We start from the raw sequence: 20,481 nt of genomic DNA, 5'->3' as shown, positions 1-20,481 counted from the left end.
TCAAGAAATACTGAAAAAGAAAAAAAAAATCCAAACTTTCTTAAACTTGCCTGCTCTCTGCTGGTTACTGGACAGAATGTAGCTAAATGTGCAGTCAAGGAATATATTCCATGTATATTGTAATCAGCAATTTATTGGGCCACTTTACATGCAACGACATCGCCAACGAGATGTCGTTGGGGTCATGGAATTCGTGTCGCACATCCGGCCTCGTTAGCGACGTTGTTGCGTGTGAAACGTACGAATGACCGCTAACGATCAAAAATACTCACCATATCGTTGATCGTTGACACGTCGTTCTAATCTCAAATATCGTTGCTGTTGCAGGACGCAGGTTGTTCGTCGTTTCTGCGGCAGCACACATCGCTATGTGTGACACCGCAGGAACAAGGAACAACATCGTACCTGCGGCCACCGGCAATGAGGAAGGAAGAAGGTGGGTGGGATAGTCCGGCCGCTCATCTCCGCCCCTCCACTTCTATTGGTCGGCCGCTTAGTGACGCCACTGTGACGCCGAACGAACCTCCCCCTTAGAAAGGAGGCAGTTCACCGGCCACAGCGACATTGCTAGGCAGGTAAGTACGTGTAACGGGTCCTAGCGATATTGTGCGGTACGGGCAGCGATTTGCCCGTAACGCACAACCGACAGGGGCGGGTGCTTTCACCAGCGACATCGCTAGCGATGTCGCTGTGTGTAAAGTGGCCTTTAGGAGAAGACATAGCTAATTGAATCTTGTGAAACTGCAACCTTTCAGATGGGCTGATTGTAGGTACAAATGAATCTATGGTGGGATAAGTTTTGATATGGCATTGGAACCTAGCCTTAAAGGGAACCTGTCACCAGATTTTCCCCAAATAAAGTACAGCCAGCACCTGTAAGCCTTATGTTACGGCATACTAAAATGCTGTATATATGTCCCCAATCCGCTCTTCAATGCAACAATTGGCTTTTATTATACTTACTGATGGTGTGGTCTGGTCTGATGGGCATCTCTAGTCTTGATCTCATGCCTCTTCTCTTCTTACAATTGCCGTACTCCTTCCCTGCTTCGTGTGTGGATGACGGATCCTACGTCATCCACACAATGTCCTCTATTGTGCTCCTATACAGACGCGCTTCTCTCTGCCCTGCTGAAGGCAGAGCAAAGTACAGTAATGCACATGTGGGAAAAGGCCAATGAGCACCAGCGCATGTGCCCTACAATACTTTGCGCTGCCCTCAACAGTGCAGAGAAAAGTGCGGCTGTGCAAGAGCGTGATCGTGGACACTGTGGATGATGTAGGACTTGTCACCCACATAAAGCCAGGAAGGAGGACAACAATTGTAAGAAGAGAGGAGGCGCTGGATCAAGATCAGCGATCCCCATCAGATGGGACCTGTATCATATATAAGTATAATAAAAGCTATTTTTTGTGCCTTGCAGATCGGATTGGGGACATACTGCATGTGCAGCATTCTAGAATGATGTAACAGGGCTTACAGGTGCTGGCCGTACTTTACATGGGGAAAACCTGCTGACAGGTTACTTTTAAAGGGAGTCCGTCACCATCAAAATGCATTTTAAATAGGCTATACAGTGTTATATGGGACTTATCCCCTATAACCCCTATGCCTCTTCCACTTCCTTGCATATTGGAGTCTTACCACCGCGCTTCTGATTGACAGTTCCCAGAGTGAGCACTGTGTGAATGCTGCTGGCGCATGTGCAGTCGTTCTCCTCTCTATCCCCTTTCTTCTGACATCTCTCGCTGTACGTCTCGGTGATTAGTGAAAAGAGTAGTGTCTGAAGAAAGAAGGCAGAAAGGAGAATGACTGCACATGCGCCAGCAGCATTCAGACATTCAGCCAGTGCTCACTCTGGGAGCCGGTACTATCAATCAAAATTGGTGGAAGAACCCCAATATGCAAATGATGAAGTGTAACAGTGCATCAAACTCTTGGCCAAGCCATATGTCCGCAGAAGACTCCTAATTTGCATATGATTTTAAAGTTATTTTCTAAGGCACTGTACCAGTTACAGGAAAAGTGCTAGTATGGTTGTTATCGGGGCTAAGTTCCCTACAATAGTGTATAACCCATATAAAATGCATTTTGGGGGTGATGCTCTCCCTTTAAAAGAGAGAAAATACGGCCTTATTGACATGAGGATGTGATGTCTCCATTTTCTCCTCGCTGAGTGGGCCTTGTTATATTACTTTGACATTGCATTTGAAAAAATATTTTTTTCATGGTCTTGTAAGAATGTCAGCCTAACATGGAACCAATTTTAAAAGGGGTTAACAAGGATTACAGAAAAGCTTCGATGCCAGATGTGCTTTTATATTCTCTTTCAAGTTTGTGGTATACATATGTATAGTGCAGCTGCAAGGGGGAGTATTTTTAGTAATATGTTTGCATGGATGTAGCGTACACACACAGGTATCTATGTCAGTACAACATGTCCTTGGATAACTGAACATGTAATGTTATATGTACCCAGAGGTAAAATAGTTGTGTCAAAATAGATGGAGCCATAGTGACATATATGCATTATGACAACCGCGATCTAGATGAATTTTAAGAAACTTTCCCTTGGGGTATGGTATAAATGAAAGAAGTGACCTCTACTAATCCATGTAATCCTCTGCTGGCTCCAGCATAGCCGTTCTGGTAGTACCCTAATGTCTCTACTTACCTCCTGCAATGATAATATTCCAGTCATTCACATATGACCAATGGAGCCAAATACTGCCCTTAGCCGTCACACACCAAATTTGCCGGCATCAGTGATTGGCTGCAGTGGTCACATGTATATGGACAGAATGTCATCATACGAGACGGAATTTAAGGATCAGAATTGTAAAAACAATAATCTGTGTGTCAGTATGTAAGGGGAGATGCTGGATGGTTTATTGACATGGATTTACTGGCCTTGTTACATAAAGTAGTTTCTCAACTCATAGGGGTACTTTGCACGTTGCGACATCGCTACTGCAATATCGTCGGGGTCAAATCGAAAGTGACGCACATCCGGCGCCGGTAACAACGTTGCAACGTGTAAAGCCTAGATGCGCCGATAAACGATCGCAAAAGCGTCGTAAATCGGTGATCTGTGAAGCGTCGAAGATTTCCATAATGTCGCACCAATAGCAGATACGATGTTGTTACTCATTCCTGCGGCAGCACACATCGCTGTGTATGAAGCCGCAGGAGCGAGGAATATCTCCTTACCTGCCTCCACAGGCTATGCGGAAGGAAGGAGGTGGGCGGGATGTTTACGTCCCGCTCATCTCCGCCCCTCCGCTTCTATTGGCCGCCTGCCGTGTTACGTCGCTGTGACGCCGCACGACCCGCCCCCTTAGGAAGGAGGCGGGTCGCCGGCCAGAGCGACGTCGCAGGGCAGGTAAGTGCGTGTGAAGCTGCCACAAGATATCGCATGTGCGACGGGGGGCAGGTACTATCGCGCTCGGCATCGCTAGCATCGGCTAGCGATGTCGCAGCATGCAAAGTACCCCATAAATGGCAAAGCAAGCAAGGTAATATGTTTGAAAAATAAATCTCAAACCAGATCATCTCATGAAAAATTTACAAATCTTTATTAAGTACAAAAGATATAATTATCATGTATTATACACAGAGTGATCTAAAAATTCAGAATAAGTCACATACAGGTGTCAGATAAAACATCCAGAGCAAAAATTAAGTCTGGTGGATCACCATTGGGAAGATAACAGAATTACATAGACATGTGCCAATTGCATCATAGTGACATATGCACATGCATCATGGTACAATATATTAATGCTTACCCATGGTAATCCTATACAGACAAACAGTCCCCTGAGGAAGACCACGAAACGCATTGGGGTGCGGTGGCTGTTTGTCTGTATAGGACAAAGATTTGTAAATTTTTCACGAGATGATCTGGTTTGAGATTTATTTTTCAAACATATTACCTTGCTTGCTTTTCCCTTTTTTCTCTGATTTTCATATTGCTCTTTCAGGGAGCAACCGTATGTAATTCAAACATGTGTAAGGGGCTTCCATGTGTTCCATCTTGCTTTCTAATGGCAATAGGAATGCAGATGGACACCAGCAACAATCCAACTCAATTTTACTCACTGGGAGGCGTCTGTCTTGACAGTTGTAGTCTCTCTTTAGTAGGTAACAGATTTACAGGGGCAGATGGTGTTTATACAGCAAAAGCTAACTATGGCACTACGCTTGTACTTGCAGTGATGTCATCAGAAGTGAGCCAAGGGTTGGGAGATCGTCATCAGGAGGTGCAAGCATGCACAGTGGAGCACAGATAAAGAAAAGAAGCATTGCCTATTCCCTTTCGCCAGTCCATGGATCCAGGACTCCAGGAAGGGGCTGGGGACGCACAGCGCAACGGACAGCCTGCCACTTCACATACCATACCAGATTTGGTCGGCCACCAGCTTTAGTATGCCATTGATGGGCCTGGGGTGATCGTATGACAGCTAGAGGGTCGGATGATGGTCAGGTCTTCAGGCAGGAGTCCATCCAAGATGATCGGTCTACAGATGTGGTAAGTACAACCTTCCACACACTCAACTCTCTCCTGCATTAGCACAATTGTCAGCTGTCTTAACATCTTTAAAAACTATGTTACCCCCACTGGAGATCAGTTAGGGTCAGGTAGGCCTTAAAACATTCTCTCTCTCATTATTCTGGCATTTGGCAAATATAAATAATTTTTGGTAAGCCTAATTGGCCTAAAACATTAAAGGTTTATTCTGATTTCATGTCAGTGAGAAAAACATGCACATGTGTCTTTTTAGATAGTGTATGTAAACTTTTGGTTTCAACTGTACATCTATCAGATCAGATCACATGCGCTGTTAGAGAAAGTGGGGGTGTAGTCTACCGGCAGCCAATCAGACCTGCTGGTGGTCGGGAAAAGCAGTGAATATGTATTAGCAGTGATGAGTGGACCCAGAAGTAGCGTTACCGCCACGGGGAAGCTCGGTAAGTATATTACTCCTGCTTTAACCCTTTGTTTTTTTTATTATCCGGGTGGCCGAACCAGAACTGTAACATGGACTTCCCAGAGAGGTCTGTGTCCGGGTCCAGTACCTGAACACCTGCTGTTCGGTACAGACGCCGAACTTTACAGTTCGGGTTCGCTCATCACGAGTTGTCATAAATCTTATTCATTGTTTTATTTATTTTTTCTGTTTTGTAGTGAGCACAATATGTGTGGTTGTTTTATAAGCAGTTTGACTCTTTTGAGACTTAGGCGGGCTTTGCACACTACGACATTGCAGGTCAAATCGAAAGTGACGCACATCCGGCGTCGCAGTCGATATTGTAGTGTGCAAATCCTTTTTGATACAATAACGACACTTTTGCACTTGTTAATCGTATCATCAGTGTAGGGTCCGACATTTCCATAATGCCGCTGCAGCGACAGGTACGATGTTGTTCCTCGTTCCTACGGCAGCACACATCGCTGTGTGTGAAGCCGCAGGAGCGAGGAACATCTCCTACCTGCGTCCCGGCTGCAATGCGGAAGAAAGGAGGTGGGCGGGATGTTTACGTCCTGCTCATCTCCGCCCCTCCACTGCTATTGGCCGCCTGCCATGTGACGTCGCTGTGACGCCGCACGACCCGCCCCCTTAGGAAGGAGGCGGGTCGCCGGCCACAGCGACGACGCAGGACAGGTGAGTGCATATGAAGCTGGCGTAGCGATAATGTTCGCTACCCCAGCAATCACAAGATATCACTGCTGCGACGGGGGCGGGGACTATCGCGCTCGACATCGTAGCATCGGCTTGTGATGTCGCAGCGTGCACAGTGCCCCTTACATACCAGACTAGGGACTGACGTAAAGGTTCAATAGACATCACATCAATTGATCAGCTCTTTATGTGGATTTTAATCATTTTGTAATAAAGATTTATTATTATTATCACCAACTCCTTGAATAATGGAATTTTATGTGTCTACATGTTGATGCCCTGTCTCTGAACTTGCAACACGAGAGTAGTGGTACCAGAGTGGTGAGCTGACAACCCCTTTGCTATATTGGATACAAATCTATCCTTTGGATTACATTCTTAGAGGAAAATCCAGCTCACTGAAATCTTTATCCAGGATACTCGGAGCACGGAGTTGACTTTGCTCATATGTGAAAAATCAAAGGAAAAAGTGATCCAGCTTCACGAGTAAAAATTCCTTTTTGTTGATAAATGTAAAAGTCCAAGAAGGATAGCAAAGATTGAAATCAATGTCCATGGCACCCTCAAAAGTAAGAGTGTTATAGACATTGATTTTAATCTTTGTCATCCTTCTTGGACTTTTATATTTATCTGCAATAAAGGAATTTTAATTTGTGAAGCTGGATCACTTCAGATTACATTAACAGACTTAGATCAGGGGTAAATTTCAGGAGGACTGTTGAGGGTGTTCCTAATCTTGGACACATCGCTGAGTCCTATAATACCTCTTAGGCTGGGGTCACAATTGCGTATCGCTTCTCATGCGAGAATCATGGATGTGATATGCTAATGACCCTCGGCTCAGTCTCTGCTGCAAGCCGACACTGGGGTCCTGCACAGGCGCACTTTGATCTGCCCTAGGCAGAGCAGATCAAAGTATTGTAGTGCGCCTGTGTGGGACCTCAATGCCGGCTAGTGTGGATGACGTTGCACCCAGGCTTCAGAAGAAGGAGGACAAAGATGGCCAAAAGAGGAGGTGCCGACACCGGAGAATGGAGACACCCATCCGACCAGTCTGCACCGCACCGCCCCTTAGGTGAGTATTATAAAGTGATTTTTACATTCTACACAGCAGCCTGGGCTCTTATATACAGTATGTTAGACTGCTGTATATAAGAGCCCACTGGTGGTGGCCGCAGCTTATAGTTGCCAAATCTGGTGACAGGTTCCCTTTAAACCTTGACAACCTTGAAGGTGAATATTAATTTTAAATTGTAGCTAGAAATCTTTTAACAATTTTTGCTTTTTCATCATTATTTACATTCTACAGTATAAGATAAGCATGAAGGTCAATAACAAAACTACTTGTATATTTCATATATTTATTTCTGAATTAATACTAAGACTGTTCTCTATACTTTCATTTCCAATACTATATGTATCAACAAAAGGAAAAAGTAAAAGTAATACTTTCAACGTAAGAAATAGAACAACTGTACAAATTTATATAAAAAGATAAACCCTGGTTTTATTGTAGAAAAGCACAGCTCTTACAGCAAACTGTATAAAATAAAAAATATATTGAGCTATGGACATTTTTGAAATATGATCATTAGTGCTTAGGGCCATTAGTGTAACAGTGTTAAACTATGAAAAAACATATAGACATACATATAAATTTAGATATATAGACCACAAGTTAACTATCAGCAAACTCTTCATACCTGCAAACTGGTGTTTACCAACACAGTGTTGATTTTATGGTGCTTATGCTGGACTATTTTATTTGTAGCCTGCACATACTTTGTAAATAATACTATCTACTGTACAAGATAATAAAAAAATCTAAAATTACACAATACACTAGGACAAGGTGAACAACTTTAAGAAACACTTGCTATTTTTAGGTAGCCTTTGACCACTGAATAAGTAAGGGCATAGGATCGTAACTCTTTGAAGACCCATACACAACAGATAGCTGTTAACTGATTGATGGTTTGGCCAATCGTGCGTTCGGCCGGTGGCTTTCTCTTCTGACTCCTTATTGCAATCTTGTTCTCAATATGCTGAGTTCTCCTGTTTTCTCAATGAAAGAGCTGAAGGCCAGACTCCACGGGTTGTAGTTCATCAAGCCAAAAACAAAAAGGTATGTAAGTCTGAAATCGGGCATGCCGGATCCTTCGGACCTTCCCTGACCTCATCAGTTGGGGCAGAGTCAGGATGTCCCCATACAACAGACTTTCAGCTGAAGTTGGCGATATCTGCATGTTCGGAGGACTTTAGTTTAATGTGTGTGGGGCCTTTAAACAGTATCTACAACTTACATTGCTAAAAGAAAAAATTACTGACAAAGCGATATAAGCCTAGCCCTTTCTCAGCAACCGAAAACACAAAAATATTAATCTCTACATCTGCAGGATCAGCTTGCACATTCATAGTGCAAGAAGTGATCTTCTTTCTATAAATTAATAAACTGCCCTCCCACATTACAAAAACTTGTAACTTTCTCTCTTTCAGACGACCGGAAGGATTGCAGGACTTTCAGGTGAAGTAATGCAGTTTCTGGATGCAAAACAATCAGGACAAAATGGAAAATGTGCAGGAACAAGAAATAGCATAACAAATAGCATAACAAGCAATAGCGTGAGTTATAAACTCTAGGTGTGCAGTAAGGGCCAGGTTCAATATGGCTGCCTGATTTCTGTACAAGTAATTGCAGCAGTTTCATGTGTTTTTTTGATAGAACCTATGAAATGAAGACAAAAATATTTACCACATAAAATAAATGTAGTTTTTTGTTAAAGGAGTATTCCCATCTCCAAGATCCTATCCCAATATGTAGTAGGTATAATAATAATATTAGTAAATACCCCCAATTAGAAATGTAGTATAGTTCTGATATAGCCATGTCTCTTGCCTCATGTGCAGGGCATTGCAGCTTAGATAGCCATGGTTATGACCGCAAGCAACTAATGAACTGTCACTATATGATTGGTTTTAACCATGGATACCTGAGGTCTGCAATGCCCTGCACATTAGGTAAGAGATGGCTATATCAAGAGAACTATACTGCATTTCTAATTGGAGGTATTTCCTAATAATACTATTATTACACCTATTACATATATCAGGATAGGGTCTTGAAGATGGGAATAACATTTTAAGTATTACCTTATCAACAATTACTTTGCAAAGCAAGGAAACAGAAAACAATCCTAAATACAATATTAATGATGTCCCACAATAATACATTAGGATCCCTTACGTAAGGGAATACTGAAATACAAGCATGTATGTCTCGCACTCTTCTGAGTTCAATTAAATCTTCTAGACTTATATACTGTATGGCCGCAATGCTTATCCCAACAGTGAATAGCCCTGAGCTTTTATGGTTTTGTTATAATTTCTATTCTAATATATTTATTAAATTGGTGCCAAGTAGGTGGAGGAATGAGGCTAGGCTAAGCAGCGGCTGACATAGATACACAGATATGTACAGTGAAACCTTTTCAGAAGACCATATATTTCAGAAGATCATCTCTTGCCCAGTTTTTAGTTCCACGTAAAGTAGTTTTTTCATCTCTGACCCATCTCTGATCCTTTTACAGATGCCTCATTACCCATCATGTGTAAAAGACTAATAACATCTATATACATTCTTAAGCATTGCGTTCCGGAGGTTGATCCTCACGGGACATTCTGACAATCATTTATGGCTCTTCCCACAGGGATTATATTAGATGTATTAATAATTCTGATGCTGATCATTTTAATTTACAGTAGAACTTTGCTATATCCAGGTGGCAATGTCTTAACATTGAGCTCCAAGAATCAATGCAATGATGGTGATACATCTTTACCCCTGTTATATTAAGACACTGTATCCTTCAAGAAGCTCTGCCATTAAGTATCTGCTGATCTTACAACTGTCTATGGTTATCCAGAAAATGAAATTAATTAACTATATATTGTGTTTCAGTGAAATTAAAAAGTAATTCAGGAATGTGGCCTATTGACCAAGTGACAAAACAGAGTTTCTTGTTGAGGTTTTGGTTGGATATTTCACTAGGTGTGACCACTTAGAAGTATATACATATTAAGACATTTAGATACAAAGTACAGCAATTTAGCAGCAAGGCCTCAAACACCTCTCATTGTTTTAAAAGACAAGGAAAATATGGACACTTTTTAGGAGGACACATGGATCCATACAGCAGAGCTTATCTTACTCTGATCTTCTGGCATCTCATTGCGCACAGCACATTTGCTGTAATATCACATATTGTATAACAACCTAATACAGGTACAATGTGCGGCTTGAATGAATGACGCATCTTTCAGCCTCTCCAGTGAGGGTAACACTAGCATTCACTTGTCCTTTCATGCAAAATAAAATGATCGCTCTCTTTAGCATTTTCTTCTTCATTTTCCTTTCCAGGCATTTTCTCATCAATTCCACTGTTGTCTGAGTCACCATCTTCATCTTCCTCTTCTTTTTTATGTTTTTTGGTTTGGCCTTCCACACTATTTCTTATGCCATAAGCAAAATAAATCAGGAAACCTTCAAAGCAAGGGAAAATGTCAGTTTGTGTAAAATACATTGTAAAACAAAAATCTGTAATTACATATGTATATAAAGATACACTTGTCAATATCAAGTATAAGCGCCATGTGCTGGGACACACCCACTTACACATTTTGGCGTACTGGGTAATGATCTGCCACATTTTGAAAGCACTTCACAAATTATCAAGATTCACTGCTGGCAGCTCCTTTTGCGATTGCCAACCAATGATGTCTTTTCAGGTGTGCTGGATGAGAGACAAGTCAGTAGACGCTCGCTGCAGACCATGGTAGCAGCTTTAGATCACACAGACTGCTCACAGTGCATGAGTAACATGTAGCCTGGCATTGTCGTGTTGAAAAATGACTCCTGCGACACTTTGGAAAAACGGCCATACTACCAGTTCTACAACCAAATTAATGTAATGCTGAACCGTGTGGGGATCTGAAATTAATACTAGAGAGTTTCCAGCTACCATACATTATGCCACTCCCCCAGCATAAACCTCAGAGTAAGACCTGTGAGATGTTCCCTATTGAAGTCCTTTTCATGGCATTGCCCATGTGCTCTCCAGACCAATCTCTAGCTAGTATTGTTTTTAAGACAAAAGCGGGACTCAACACTGAAAAGGATAGACCTGCCATCTTGTGCTGCACCATGATAGCCTTTGAGAGTGGTGGTGCGAGGTGAATGAAGAGGCCTTTAGATGGAACATCACACATGTACTATTCCTGTGATTAAAGTGTGGGGTGGCATAATATACAGTAGCCAGACTCCTATTGTCTTCATTAGAGGTATAATAACAGCTCAGTGTTTCATTGATTTGTTGGTGGAATCAGTGGTATTGTAGGAGAGTGGGTCGTGACTCGTCACCCCCTGAAGACGTTGTTATGTATTTATCTGTATAGTAGTGATAAGATATGTAGATTTTAGATATGTGTATAATTGGGTGCCATGCTGCCAGCTGCCACTAAGGGTCACCAGTCCTGAGCTCCTTAGCTGGAGGGGAAAAAGCTTAGGTCTGAGGAAGGGGCAGAGTTGACAGGTTTAATGAAGAAGGCAGCCCCCTGTGACAGGACTATAGGTAGAAGTTGTTCTTGGTTTAGTCAGTAAAGAAGAGTAACAGAGAGAAGTGCAAGGAATATATCTAGCAGAGTGGGAAAGTGTGGTGTTGAGGAGAACAGGGCAAGAGTGTGCAGGAGGAAGTCAAGGTGACCAGAACAGACTACAGTTCCACAGCTTCAGTGAGGTGAATAGAGAGCGACCAGAGAGCGATGGAATATTCTAGAACTAGCATGGATCCTGGAATGTAAAGGCTGCTTTACACCAGACAATCTATCGTGCGATAGATCGTCGGGGTCACGTTTTTTGTGACTCACATCCGGCATCGCTGGCGATGCCGGCCTGTGTGACACCTCCTAGCGACGCAGTATCGCTCACAAATCGTGAGTCGGGTACTGCTCGCTAGGTTCCATAATATCGTTTAATTTAGTTGACCATCGTTTCCGTGGTAGCACACGCCGCTCCGTGTGACACCACGGGAACGATGAGCAGCTCACCTGCCTCCCGCGGCCGCCGCCGGCTCTATGTGGAAGGAAGGAGGTGGGCGGGATGTTTACGTCTCGCTCATCTCCGCCCCTCCGCTTCTATTGGCCGGCGGCCGTGTGACGTCGCTGTGACGCCGAACGTCCCTCCCACTCCAGGAAGTGGACGTTCTCCGCCCACAGCGAGGTCGCACGAGAGGTAAGTATGTGTGACGGGGGTTACTAACTTTGTGCGACACGGGCAGCGATTTGCCCGTGACGCAAAAAGGACGGGGGCGGGTACGATCGATTGTGAAATCGCACAATCGGTCGTACCGTGTAAAGCAGGCTTAAGAGTTTTCAATATTTAGTCGACATAGGTCCTGGTGCAAACTCTTAGAAATTGTTTTACTGCAATTTATTATTACACAGTTCTTCATTTACACCCTGCAACACCTAGAAGGAAAAGTCATACAATTATGGAAATCAGAGGTTTGATAGATCTGTTAATGATAAAAAAAAATGCTGAAAAAATGGAAACTAAATTTTCGAAACATCCCAATTTTTTCAGTATCAAGTATGTGTCACACAAAGAAATACGTGCATTCACACGTCTTGGAAGCTTACTTTGCATTGCTAACCAATGACGTCCCTGAGGTGCTCGATGGTGCCCCCTTGCTAAGATGGTTGCTTTTCATAGTGTGGACAGATAGCGGACTCGGTGTTAACTGACAGCGCCATTGGCACGGTGACACCAAGGCTTTATCAGTCTTCTCGTTTCTACAGGACTGGCAGTTAGTCTAGCCATGAAATCAGATGGTTGGAAAGCTAGGGGAGAGATGAAGCGCACACCCGCACCCTTATAGGTAGCCATAACGGAAGAACCGGGTTGTATTGCAAATTTAATACCTGTTGGAAAATGCAGTATGAAGCCGGTTCTCAGCAAAAAGAAGCAATATTTTAACCAAGTGTTCAGTAAAGGATTTGAAGTTTTTAATGTGGATTCATCTCCAATAACGCTGAATGTTGCAGCGCACAGTGTGGCCAAGATCCAGGAAGGACAGCTGATGACCGGGACGTCCAGCTGCAATCCAGTACCACCTCCACACCCACTCCATCTTCCACTCAATTCCCTGTGTCTGTAGTGTGCCGGAGGAAGGTTGAGTACTGCAGCCCTCGCCCACGAATACCGCCCCTGGTTACGTTACAGTATGATCATTTCTACAAAGTATCCACAGTTTTCAACATAATAATACGAGACCACATCTGGCTCCTGCTACTGTGAGCAGACTGTGTGGCGTAAACATGCTACTATGGCCTGGGAAATCACTGGACATGTCTGCCATCGAGCACCTCTGGAACATCATTGGTTAGGAACGCAAATTAAGCGTCCAAGACGTGTGAATGCACGTATTTCTTTGTGTGACACTCATACTTGATACTGAATAAATTGAGATGTTTTTAAAACTTTGTTTCCATTTTTTTTTAGCATTTTTATATCATTAACAGATGTATCAAAGCTGTGATTTCAATAATTGTATGACTTTTCCTTCTAGGTGTTGCAGGCTGTAAATGAAGAACTGTGTAATAATAAATTGCAATAAAACAAATTCTAAGAGTACACACCAGACTTACAGTATGTCGACTAAAAATTGTAATCTCTTACATTCCAAGATCCATGCTAGTTCTAGAATATTCCATTGCAGAAAATGACCAATTGTATAAATCAGATTTACGTATTAAATATGTTTTATTTAAAGGGAACCAATCACCAGGATTTTCGTATATATACATATATATATATATATTATTTATTTTCGTATATAAGCTAAAGCCAGTGCTATACTGGGGCTATCAGGCTGATTCTATACATACCTGTAGTGGTCAGCTCGGATGTATAGGTTTTGAAATCCAAGAAAGTGAAGTTTGTAAAATTAGCTGCTTGTTGAGGTCATACCCATGTGACCTGGTATCCAGCTTTGGTGGCTGAGGCCTCGCCCCTTCTGGTCACATGGGTATGACCTCACACAGGTCCTGCTAGATAAAGTGAGTCGTTTATATAATACTTATGCTAATTCTAACAGGGGGAGGGGATAACTATGAATATATTATCTGCTCCAGTGCAGCTGTCACTCAAGAAGCTGCTCATTTTACAAACTTCACTTTCGTGGATTTCAAAACCTATACATCCGAGCTGACCACTACAGGTATGTATAGAATCAGCCTGATAGTGCCAGTATAGCACTGGCTTTAGCTTATATATATGAAAATCCTGGTGATTGGTTCCCTTTAACTATTTTGATAACGTTTTTATTTTTTAATTTCGCTATTAATATTTTAAAAATGCTTATGTGGCACCCTGGACAAGCCAGGACGTCACAGGTACTGCAACAACACACCCCACACCCCGGTTAGGCACATCAGTCACACACACAAATCCTTGTTGCCTCCCTCCAGGGGCTGATGTCCACACCAGGTGGGGTGCAGCCAGGCGGTTGGCCCCACCCAATGAGGAGTTCACAGTCCTGGAGGCGGGAAAAGGAGGTCAGATAGAGTTTGGAGGAGCAAGAGTGAGGAGTGGTGGTTGAGGAGTAAGAGCGGTCTGACCATGTCCGGGTACGTGGCCCGGGCACCTGAGAGCAAGGTTGGCAGACGGTGGTGACCGTCTGCAGGAGAGGCCGATTGACGCATAACCGTAAGGACCGGGGACGGGCGGTGGGGAGCGAAGAGAAGCCAGCACCATTCGGCAGGGCCTACGGACCCCGACCAGGCTTGGAGTCGCCGTAAAACCGGTCAAATCCGTCAGCGACGGGAACCTCCGGGGTTTCCCAGCAGCAAAGACCCGACTGAAGGCAACCGCTCAACCGTGAAGGGAAATACAGCTACCGCCACAGCTAGAGTTTCCAGGGCCAGAGCCTGCGGGCAAAAGGGGCTCCTCTGGCAAATACACCGCTGGGGAGCGGGTTACCGGTGGGAAACCATCGGAGCCGAAAACACATCACAGGTGCATGGAGAGGCAGTCACCGCCAACCTACCGGGAGTGACCACCGCAGCCGGCTGTGGGACCCGTCCATCCAGCCATTTGTTTTACCAGAGACTCCGTCTACGTTATTGGCTGAGTGAGTACCACCGTGCCGTCTGTCACTGCGCTGCCCCCGCGACCCTGCACCTCACCAAACCCCGCCATTCACCATCCAGTCACCCTCACTGGGCCCCGGGACCACCAAAACCCCCTACCCACGGAGGGGAGAGAAACATCTCGGCTGCTCCCTGTCATCTCTCCCGGGATCCCCGTCCAGAGCAGCGGTGGTGTCCCAACCTCACCACAACCGTGGGTGGCGTCACGGACCGACTTCCCAAACCCCAAAAACTATTCCCCTTTCACTCACGGGCGAGGAGCGCCGCTCGAGTCCCCAGATCCGGCCCACCGTTCGAGCCACCGAGCAGCAGCAGCAGCACCGGATTCGAGCATGGTGAGAGCAGCGGCCCCTCCCCGCCCGCGACACTTACAATTTTCAAACTGGCTACCAGGTCTAATATTACCGTAGACTTCTGCTTCCTACTTGTTACATGAACATTAGCAGCCATAGACTGGATCTGACTTATTGACTTCTACAGCACAGCTTTGTGAGCAGGCTGTAATCAGGGTAAAGGTCACTGTGAAGGGAGTGGGAGGAGGTGAGCTGTGATATCACCTATCATGTATGCTGGATCCTGGGTTATTTACTGTATTTAGGGGTGTCATCTTTCATTGTAATCCTGTCTCTGATTAAATTAATATAGAAAAAGGCACTTCTATAGACTAATGTACTGCTGCATACACAAGATGGACATTATACTGACATACTGTGTATACAGTACACTATGCAAAAGCACTCTGCAATTAATGAGTAAATAAATTCCACTATTGCTGCACACATACAGTTAGGTCCAGAAATATTTGGACAGTGACACAAGTTTTGTTATTTTAGCTGTTTACAAAAACATGTTCAGAAATACAATTATATATATAATATGGGCTGAAAGTGCACACTCCCAGCTGCAATATGAGAGTTTTCACATCCAAATCGGAGAAAGGGTTTAGGAATCATAGCTCTGTAATGCATAGCCTCCTCTTTTTCAAGGGACCAAAAGTAATTGGACAAGGGACTCTAAGGGCTGCAATTAACTCTGAAGGCGTCTCCCTCGTTAACCTGTAATCAATGAAGTAGTTAAAAGGTCTGGGGTTGATTACAGGTGTGTGGTTTTGCATTTGGAAGCTGTTGCTGTGACCAGACAACATGCGGTCTAAGGAACTCTCAATTGAGGTGAAGCAGAACATCCTGAGGCTGAAAAAAAAGAAAAAATCCATCAGAGAGATAGCAGACATGCTTGGAGTAGCAAAATCAACAGTCGGGTACATTCTGAGAAAAAAGGAATTGACTGGTGAGCTTGGGAACTCAAAAAGGCCTGGGCGTCCACAGATGACAACAGTGGTGGATGATCGCCGCATACTTTCTTTGGTGAAGAAGAACCCGTTCACAACATCAACTGAAGTCCAGAACACTCTCAGTGAAGTAGGTGTATCTGTCTCTAAGTCAACAGTAAAGAGAAGACTCCATGAAAGTAAATACAAAGGGTTCACATCTAGATGCAAACCATTCATCAATTCCAAAAATAAACAGGCCAGAGTTAAATTTGCTGAAAAACACCTCATGAAGCCAGCTCAGTTCTGGAAAAGTATTCTATGGACAGATGAGACAAAGATCAACCTGTACCAGAATGATGGGAAGAAAAAAGTTTGGAGAAGAAAGGGAATGGCACATGATCCAAGGAACACCACATCCTCTGTAAAACATGGTGGAGGCAACGTGATGGCATGGGCATGCATGGCTTTCAATGGCACTGGGTCACTTGTGTTTATTGATGACATAACAGCAGACAAGAGTAGCCGGATGAATTCTGAAGTGTACCGGGATATACTTTCAGCCCAGATTCAGCCAAATGCCGCAAAGTTGATCGGACGGCGCTTCATAGTACAGATGGACAATGACCTCAAGCATACAGCCAAAGCTACCCAGGAGTTCATGAGTGCAAAAAAGTGGAACATTCTGCAATGGCCAAGTCAATCACGAGATCTTAACCCAATTGAGCATGCATTTCACTTGCTCAAATCCAGACTTAAGACTGAAAGACCCACAAACAAGCAAGACCTGAAGGCTGCGGCTGTAAAGGCCTGGCAAAGCATTAAGAAGGAGGAAACCCAGCGTTTGGTGATGTCCATGGGTTCCAGACTTAAGGCAGTGATTGCCTCCAAAGGATTCGCAACAAAATATTGAAAATAAAAATATTTTGTTTGGGTTTGGTTTATTTGTCCAATTACTTTTGACCTCCTAAAATGTGGAGTGTTTGTAAAGAAATGTGTACAATTCCTACAATTTCTATCAGATATTTTTGTTCAAACCTTCAAATTAAATGTTACAATCTGCACTTGAATTCTGTTGTAGAGGTTTCATTTCAAATCCAATGTGGTGGCATGCAGAGCCCAACTCGCAAAAATTGTGTCACTGTCCAAATATTTCTGGACCTAACTGTAAAAACGTGAGGTAGATGCACTCTACATCTTTTAACCTACCTCTCTATATAGTAACCTTGCTTTAGGCCTGAAACACACTTCCGTTAAAAACACGCACGTGCCGCGAGACACGTATTTACCCTGCGTGTTGCGTGTGGTAAGTACGTGTCTCGGGTACGTGCGGTCCACGTGTGTTCTACGTGTGCTATCCGTGATAGCACACGTAGAACCGGTAATTTGCATACTCACGTGGTCCGCGCTGCTGTCCGTGGTGCTGATCTTCGGTCTCCGGTCTTGCCGTCTCCCCGCTGCTGCTGCCGGCTGCAGTGAAGTGAATATTAAATGAGCGGCGATCGGCAGCAAGTGGCAGCAGCGGCAGAGACAGGAGGGCTGGAGAAGGTGAGTAAATGTTTTTTTTTTTTTTCACTGACACGTGTGTTTTCTCCGGTGCGTGTCACACGAGACGGCATCCACACTACATCCGTTTGGTATGGGTGCGGGCCATGTGACACCCATGCTGCAGGAGAAAACGTGGACATGTCAGCGTGTAGAAAAACGCACAAACGCACACGGACACACGTTCCGTGTGGTTTTACGTGTGTGTGCCTGCTACAATCGGGTAGCATTGCTGAATGTGTCTCCGTGCCGCTGGTACGTGCAAAAAATGGCAAACACGTACCGGCGGCACGGATGTGTGTCGGAGGCCTTAAATAAACTGGGGAAGATTTAAGGCCACGTCACACTAAGCAACATCGCTGCTGAGGCACGACTTTTGTGACGTAACAGCGATGTTGCTAGCGATGTTGCTGTGTGTGACATCCAGCAACAACCTGGCCCCTGCTGTGAGGTCGCTGGTTGTTGCTGAATGTCCTGGACCATTTTTTAGTTGTTGCTCTCCCGCTGTGAAGCGCACATCGCTGTGTGTGACCGCGACAGAGCAACAACTGAATGTGCAGTGATAAACAAAAAAACCTGCGGCACATTACATAGCAAAACAGGGTCAACCACAATACAATGAAGGGTGTTGAACCCATACCACTCCAATAATCATGAAGACAAGGAGAACAAGGAGTTTTAAAGGTGCAAAAATTTAAAAGGTAATTTTTATTAAGACAAATATATTAAAAAATGGAATTTTGCATTTTCCATATGACACAGCAATAATACAATAGAAAATAGAGCCAGTACAAAAGAGGTGGTACAGTGGGTACACAGACAAGAGTGAACCTGGTAAGCGCCCTATATCAGGTGACCTAAAAATAAAGGCCGAAAAAACGGCTAACATTGGAGGTCAGGAGTAAACCCTTGGGCGCCCGGTGCACAAAGCCTGTGATTGGAAGCGAAGGACAAGCAAGCAATGATGACCGGGTGTACGCCATATACCTAAGCCTGAAGTAATCGCCGGGTAAGCGGCTAGCAGAGAATCAGCGGTAATACCTGGGGCGCCGGTGCACAAAGCCTGCAGATGGAAGCACTCCGCGTGGAGGACCCGACGTACGTTTCGCAATGGATTATGGTCGCTTATTCATGGGTCAGTCCTTTGCTTCCAATCACAGGCTTTGTGCACCGGGCGCCCAAGGGTTTACTCCTGACCTCCAATGTTAGCTGTTTTTTCGGCCTTTATTTTTAGGTCACCTGTTATAGGGCGCTTACCAGGTTCACTCTTGTCTGTGTACCCACTGTACCACCTCTTTTGTACTGGCTCTATTTTCTATTGTATTATTGCTGTGTCATATGGAAAATGCAAAATTCCATTTTTTAATATATTTGTCTTAATAAAAATTACCTTTTAAATTTTTGCACCTTTAAAACTCCTTGTTCTCCTTGAATGTGCAGTGAGCAGGGAGCCGGCTTCTGCGGACGCTGGTAACCAATGTAAATATCGGGTAACCAACAAGCCCTTTCCTTGGTTACCCGATATTTACCTTCGTTGCCAGCGTCCGCCGCTCTCACGCTGTCAGTGCCGACTCCCTGCTCTCTGCACACATAGCCGGAGTACACATCGGGCAATTAACCCGATGTGTACTCTGGCTAGGAGTGCAGGGAGCCAGCGCTAAGCGGTGTGCACTGGTAACCAAGGTAAATATCGGGTTGGTTACCAGATATTTACCTTAGTTACCAAGCGCAGCATCGCTTCCACGCGTCGCTGCTGGCTGGGGGCTGGTCACTGGTTGCTGGTGAGATCTGCCTGTGTGACAGCTCACCAGCAGCCCGTGTAGCGACGCTCCAGCGATCCCTGCCAGGTCAGGTTGCTGGTGGGATCGCTGGATCGTCGCTTAGTGTAACGGTACCTTTAGGCTCTGGCTTAGCTCTAGTTGGGCTCTAATTTAGGCTTAGCCTGTCTGGTAAAGATGGGTGGGTAAGAGTACAAAGCACTAGGAGCGGCCACTGACCATAGCAGAGAATCTATCCATTGTAATAACAGCGTACTGACAAACATGATTGAACAAAGACCAAGATCATTGGATGTAAATCATTAGAAAGCCATACGTTAGATATAAGCCTTTTTATTACACAAACATTAAATGATAAATGACCAGATCCAAAATATCAAAACACAAAATCACTTTTCTGACATTGTTAAAAACTCAACAGTTATTCAAGAGAAGGTCACTAATTGATGGTAATAATCTTGAAATCCTATGTTCTTGCCAATGACTATCTCATGCTTAGAGCTACCTTAAAGGGAGCCAACCAGCAGGATTTTCATATATAAAGTAAAGTCAGTGCTATACTGGTGCTAGGTCATAGATGTAAATTCTGGCACATGGAGACAGACAGAAGTGGGAGTAGATAGCATTTTATACCATTTGCTCCCTAGGATTTAGAGATTAATTAAAGGGGCTTTTCAGTTTTAGAGAACATCAGTCCCACAGTTGCAGTTTGTTTCCCAAAAAAATTACTGGCTCTGTTCACCGTCCCCAGGGCCAGCCCTGAATCTCCACCGCTGCTCATGGTTTCTGTTATTTTCTGCAGCGCTGATGTCACATCGACATAACTGAGGCCAATCAGTGAGCTCAGTGGCTCCGTCCATGGTGACAGCATGAGCGCATGAGAGCAGCTGAGCTCAGTTATTGGCTCCTTGGCTAGCAATGTGATGCAGATAAAGACACCAGTAGCGGCGGCAGAGACCGTACTGGATCCGGGAAGGGTAAGGGACAAGGGTTTTCCAAAAC

At 44.3% G+C, this 20,481-nt stretch overlaps 1 protein-coding gene across 6 annotated transcripts in view; it reads right to left on the bottom strand.

Annotated features, from left to right (window-relative positions):
* Window positions 1–7,162: 7,162 nt before the first annotated feature.
* The window catches only part of SLC7A2 (solute carrier family 7 member 2), a 201,741-nt gene continuing 188,422 nt past the window's right edge, over window positions 7,163–20,481 (bottom strand). For all 6 annotated transcript variants that reach the window (XM_075347088.1, XM_075347089.1, XM_075347092.1 and 3 more), the window contains exon 12: window positions 7,163–10,225. In XM_075347088.1, the coding sequence (XP_075203203.1) occupies window positions 10,026–10,225 (200 nt within the window). In that variant the 3' untranslated portion in view covers window positions 7,163–10,025. The remainder of the gene's footprint in view (window positions 10,226–20,481) is intronic.

Source organism: Anomaloglossus baeobatrachus, chromosome 1 (genome assembly GCF_048569485.1).
Source record: "Anomaloglossus baeobatrachus isolate aAnoBae1 chromosome 1, aAnoBae1.hap1, whole genome shotgun sequence".
Classification (NCBI taxonomy): domain Eukaryota; kingdom Metazoa; phylum Chordata; class Amphibia; order Anura; family Aromobatidae; genus Anomaloglossus; species Anomaloglossus baeobatrachus.
Note: the sequence above shows the minus strand (reverse complement) of the source record. Positions and strands in the feature narration are given on the sequence as shown.